This window comes from Corapipo altera, unplaced genomic scaffold, assembly GCF_003945725.1.
Source record: "Corapipo altera isolate COAL_440 unplaced genomic scaffold, ASM394572v1 46, whole genome shotgun sequence".
NCBI classification, from domain to species: Eukaryota; Metazoa; Chordata; class Aves; order Passeriformes; family Pipridae; genus Corapipo; species Corapipo altera.
Window position 1 is genome coordinate 8,980,769 of NW_020884883.1, and position 6,057 is coordinate 8,986,825.

Consider the following 6,057-nt stretch of genomic DNA (forward strand, 5'->3'; position numbering starts at 1 on the left):
AATCATTTAAAGTTTATCCAAGCATTTGAAGTATAAGACATTTAGCGTGCTAATTCTTTTTCTCTTGATTATTTTACAAATCTCCACTGATAAGTTTAACGATTGCACACCAAAAAAACTTAAAAAGTCGTGCTGCTTAAGGGTCTGTGGAACAACAGACCTACATTCAGAGAAATAACGCGCTCAATCTGCATTTTTAGTTGAACGAACACTTTTGGGTGTTTTTCGGTGAGGATGCCCAACAGGAGCGCACATGGGCCGGGCAGGCGGGCCGGTCCCGCCGGGCTTCAGCCCAGCGCCGGCACCGCGCGGTTCGAGCTCCCGCTGCGGGACCCGGAGCGGGCCGGGCGCGTCCCCCCCGCATCCCTCACCTCCGGGAGGCTCCTGCCGGCGCTCAGGCTGTAGATCTTCACCTCGTTGAGGCTGGAGACCTGCATGGCCGCGGCCGTGCCCGCCCCTTCCCGGGCACAGGGGAAGCGGAAGGCGGGATCGCTTCCGCCGGCTCTGCCTCCGGCCGGCGGGCGGGACCCGCGGAGCGGGCGGCCCGGGATCGGCGGCGCTGCCCCTCCCTCACACGGGGGCGGAGCACAGCAAACCTGCGGCACAGCCAGCTCTGCCCACGCCGCAGCTCACAGCGAAGGAGTTCCGCTGCTGCGGCTTCCCACGGGAAGGGCACGGTCTGTCCGTCAGGCAGGCTGTGGTGCCATCGGGGTGTCGGCGAGGCGGGTCATGGTGCCGCTGAGGTGTCCATCTGGCAGGTCATGGTGCCACTGAGGTGTCCGCCAGGCAGGTCGTGGTGCCATCAGGGTGTGCATCTAACAGGCTGTGGTGCCAGTGAGGTGTCCGTCACGCGAGTCATGGTGCTGCTGTTGCCTAAAATCGGCTCTTAAAAGAAACCTCTCAGACTCAATTCGTGAGTTTTAGGAAGCAGGCATTCTTTTTTAGGATGCACTGCATGATCACAGCAGGCCCGGTGCCCTGGGAATCAGCTTGCCAAAGTGCACCCAGAGGTATCTTTACTACAGCTTACATGCCTGCATTACATGATTATTCATTTTTCATTCCCCACGTTCTTGTTACATATTTATGACATTTCTCAACACTTATTAGCATATATACACATCCTTGCAAGGTCTATGAGGGGCTTCATCAGGAGCCTCTGGTGGTTATCTATGTCTGGAGCCCCCAAAGTCCTAAATGACTGCCTTATGCAGTTCTTTAAGACAATACACCTGATTATAGAGTAACTTGGTGTTGCTTGGCTGGCTGCCTCAGTTCCCTTCTTCATTAGTTCTTTACTTTGCTTGATTAATCCCTTTAAATCACTTGGCTCAGCTATATGTAGTTTCTATGGTACATTCCACTGCAAAAACTATTAGTTGTTCCATCTCAAAACTCAAATATCAATGCCATTGAGGTGTCTGTGAGGCCAGCTGTGGTCCCATTCTGGATGATCTCCATGTGAAATCAGGAAGGCTGGAGTTATTTGGCAGCCTTGGTGGAGGAGTTTAATTTTCTCAGCCTGTGGTGAACTGTGTCCGATATCCATGGAAAACAGTGAATCCAGGATTTGGCTCATCAGAACCATGCCAGCAACCATAAAAAAAAAAAAAAAAGACATGAAAATAATTCCAACCGTTCCTGTTCCAATTTACAAGAGACTGAAATAATCTATATCCAATCTATACACATCTTCAAGAAACAGTGAAAATCACAACTGAATTCTTAACTATACATAATTCTGATACAAGATGCAAACAGAAGCTGTTTCAAGTAATTCTTATGCATGGTCTCCTGGATGATGTATTGCAACAATGATGATACCTATATCATGACTAGAAAGGCCTCTATTCTAGTTTGTATTAGAGGGTGTTATAGCTGAGATTCCTGGGAAATGAGCACACCTAAATATAAATGAGCACACCTAAATGGGTGCTAGGTGTTTAAGCTCCAGTTTCAGAGTGTTAAGGCTTCACTTGCTTAAATGTAGGTTCTCTAGTGGCCTTTGAGATGCTGTATAGTGTCCAGGACACCTAGATGGGGCTGACACAAGACCTATGGAAAAACCACGCCCTCTGCAACATAATCTGGAGGCCAGGGAGGATGTCCAGGGACATCTTTGGTGGCACTAGAAACTGGGGCAGCTGAATCTCATCCCTGGTAAATGCAGTTAATGAAGCGTGAGGAGCAATGTGGTGCAGCAGCCACTGGGGTAAGCTCCATCATATCTAGGTTCCACCATCTAATTAGAGCATCACGAGCTGTTAATAGACATTTAAAGCTGAATTCCCTTGCCCACTATTCAGAATGTCCTAAGAAATCCCAGACATCTGCACGGGGTTGGTTGGTGTGACAGAAGGCCAATGTTACCCTGCAACAGCAGCTGAAGGCCCAACAGGATGCTCCAGGGCACCTCAAAAGGCATTAGGCAGAGTAAGGAAGTCTGAACCTACAAAGAGTTCCTGGACGTATAAAACACTGGAGATTCTTATAGTCAGGAGAATTATGTGACTCTTCAGCTTAGACTGCCCAAGGACTCCTGACCCTCTCGTCCATTCCCTAGATGCATTTAGCTGACTACAGTGCAAACAAAGAACGGTAGAACCCAGAGGTTCTGACTGCACAGCAGGGAACAGTGTTTTATTTCAAATGTCTTAAAATTATATTTTTATTCTTTTCAGTCAATTTAGTTTGCGTGAAAAGTTGATAAATTCAAGCCTGGCCAGTCATTCATTTAAGTCTTCTTAGAAAATCAAAGGGGAAAAATGAACTAGAATGTGGGCTATTAAAAATTTCAATCCATATAACTTAAGAGCAGCCAAATCTGCCTGTTACACTGACTACATAATTTTTAAAGTATATCATCAATTTTTGTTGCATGTAGTAATGATATACTTCTAGATTTTCCATTCAAATGAATATAGATGAGCAGGTAGATGAACTGACTGCAAATAGGTGAGATACAGGATGCTTTCAACAAAGAGCAAATCATGTCACTTGCCTTTTCTTTCTTTTTTTAGTGTCAGAATTTGCTGTGTGCAGTACTGGTGTTGGCCATGGTGGTGCAGTGTTCTGAACAGTGGTGATAAGCAAACCGATTGTTACCTTTCCTGGTTTTAATGACTAGACAGTGCCCCTGCAATAGGTACATCCATATGATTATGTTAAGGACAAGCTGTCAGGTACATTCACTTTTCATGTTCAGTATATAAAAAAAAGTTCATCAAGAAGGTTCTGCTGCACTTCACATACACAGAGAGTGAGTAATCAATATTCCAATATTGTTTAACATAATTAAGAAATAGATACATAGCTAAGAAACTATGATAAGTAGATCATATACTAATATTAAAGGTACACAGAAAATTATGAAATTATTTAGGACATTCTTCACTGAAATGTTTTAGACTACAATTTTAAATATATTGCTGCAACAGTAGTAAAACACGGAGGGTTGGGAAGTAGGATTTAAAAGATTGGTTTTGAGCAGAGGGAAAAACACCCCACATGTTATTAGAAAACCAAATAGGTAATGCTCATAATAGCTGTATAATTTGTTTTATAGAGAACTACAGCTCTGTGGCTGCTGTTTTGCAAGCTTAAAGCAAGCTTTCTCGCTAGTATCAGTGTCATAATTGTCTAGGTAATTAATTTTGGTTATCTGTTTGAGAAAGTTGTTTGGGAGATACTTCAAGTAGGATATTTCAGTACTGTTAATGACTGTTTTGAGGCGGAATTTTGTTCCTTAGTGTGACATCTGAAAAATACTCCTAAATACAGAGAGAGGCAGAGTCACAGAAAAGTTAATTGCCTTGATGGATCAAAGGAAACAGAAATCCACATGATGATCATGAGGGAATTAGACAGCTCTCAGATCACATGGCACCACATGCAGGGCCAGCCAGGGAAATGGCTGAGGAGACATGAGCTGTCAGAGCTGTGTTGCCACCAGACTGCAGCACACTCTCCTTGTCCCACAGTATGTGGTGCTGCCTGCTTCTTCCCTTCCACCTCCACTGCTGCTTCATCCAACCTGAAAAATATGTAATGGGGTAAAAAATAAAGATTAAAAAGTTGCAATAAAACTAGAGAATATGACAATAGAAGACGTTCAGCAGGACATCACTTAGGTATTAACATCATGTCTAATTGATCATTTTCTATGAAAACAATAAAGTAGTGTAATATTTTCACTTTAATAATAGTAACAAAACAAATGCGAAATATGAAAAAATAAGAAAAGTTGCATTGCTACTATAAAAATGTTTAGGAAGGAAATAGCATATATTGTAGAATCCAGAAACCCAACAACCCTTGAGCTTGGATTTTACCTTATTAGTCATAGCATCCATGCATACAGAAGCATCCCCAAAATCTAGCACCACTGCATCAAGGAACATTTCTGTTCTCTTCACACTAGCGTCAACTTACACAATTCTAAATTTAAGAAGCTTATGAGAATGTAACATTTCTAAAATTAATCATGCAAGGCATTTCCACAGCTTGAAACTGCAGCAAGGATCCAGTGAAAACTGGTTTGAGGTGGGAAAGAACTGCCTTATCCGGGTGATGAGGTTTACTATACCTTTCAGACTACTAGTCTAGGGGTAGATATATATGATGTACATGCTTGAGCATCAGTTAATTCTGTTTTCATTATTAAAATGTATAGTCTAAAGAAAAAAATAAACCAAAAAGGAAGATTAGACAATAATCACTGTTTCTATGAATATCATCTCACACACCCATATGTTCATTTTTTGGAATTTTTTGGCTTTCTGGAAAGCCCTTTGTTGTGCCCCAGGGGTCTGTGATTGAAAAGAATTAAAATCATAGCAGTTATGAGCACTGAATGTTTAATTAGCCTAGAAAGGAAAAAGAATAAACCAAAAAAGCCTCCACAGACTGGTTATTTCAGCTACAAATCTCAATGTCTTTTTCTGGAGTAGACACTCTCCTCCTCCACACATGTATTGCTTTTTTATGAATCACTAAAAATGTTAAAGAGAAGCAAAGGAAGATTAATCGTTGGCTAATCTAAAGAGTCTAAAATTTATAGCCTAAGACCTTGACCTGCATGTTAGCTACCTAAAGCACAACTTACATGGAATGATGCAGGATGCCTTGCATCAGATGCTTCTACCAAGTGCTGAAGATACTCAAACTCATTAGAGGTCTTCATTTAAGATTCTTGAAAGTGTCAAGAGCTCTTCTTTGCATGACCAGATCTGCCTGGCCCCAGCATCTCAAAGCCTCTCCATTTACAACAGGTCATGTGGAAAAACAGGAGCATCTTTCTGTTTAATTTACATTTGATACACAGAAACATGAGTAAATAATGCACTGTCTTTTGAAGAAAATAAGCCCTTAGTAATAGAAGAGATTGTCTAAGTGCTGTATGACTGCATAGGGATTAGACCACTCAACTGGAAGACGAGAACTGGATAACCACCTGTGTGGGGCTTAGACTCTCGCAGAGATGCTTTTCAGAGGCAGGTGTTTAAACACTTGCTTCCTTCAGAACATCCCTGCATTAGATGCCTCTCAAGAACATTCCTCCACCCAACCTATGAAACACTCCCAATGTTTTAACCAAGCTTAAGGCAACATAACACAAGCTCAAGACTTGGTAAGGACTAAACACCACAGCTATATACCAAGGAAGAAGCATCACCAGGAGCAAAAGCATCACTACCTCGCTGGCTTCTGCACCACTTATTTGTTAAATAAAGCACCCAGGGAAGTCCTGTAAAGTTTCTTTAGTTATTCCAAAACCTTCAGGCTTGCTAGAGGCAGTCAGTGTTCAACACAAAACTAATGGCCTCTGCATTATTTGTGCCACTTTAAAAGACAGTAAAAAGATGCAAAGCTGTCGGAGTCAGAGCTGTGACAGAGCACCAAGCACAGCAGCCCACCGTGGCCCGGGAGGGAGCCCTCACCTCGCCGCACTCACTCGCGGATCCGGCGGCCGCTCCGCTCCGCCCCGACCCTGCCCCGGCCGCCTCCGAGCGTGTCCGCGTCGGGAGCCGCCGGGAGCCGCCGGGAGCCGCTGGGAGC

General features: G+C 43.5%; 1 protein-coding gene across 1 annotated transcript in view; it reads right to left on the bottom strand.

Moving 5' to 3' along the window:
* The window catches only part of NOL10 (nucleolar protein 10), a 50,295-nt gene extending 49,823 nt beyond the window's left edge, over positions 1–472 (bottom strand). Inside the window, exon 1 of the mRNA XM_027641110.1 lies at positions 372–472. Within this exon, the coding sequence (XP_027496911.1) occupies positions 372–437 (66 nt within the window). The 5' untranslated portion in view covers positions 438–472. The remainder of the gene's footprint in view (positions 1–371) is intronic.
* Between the last annotated feature and the right edge of the window lie 5,585 nt (positions 473–6,057).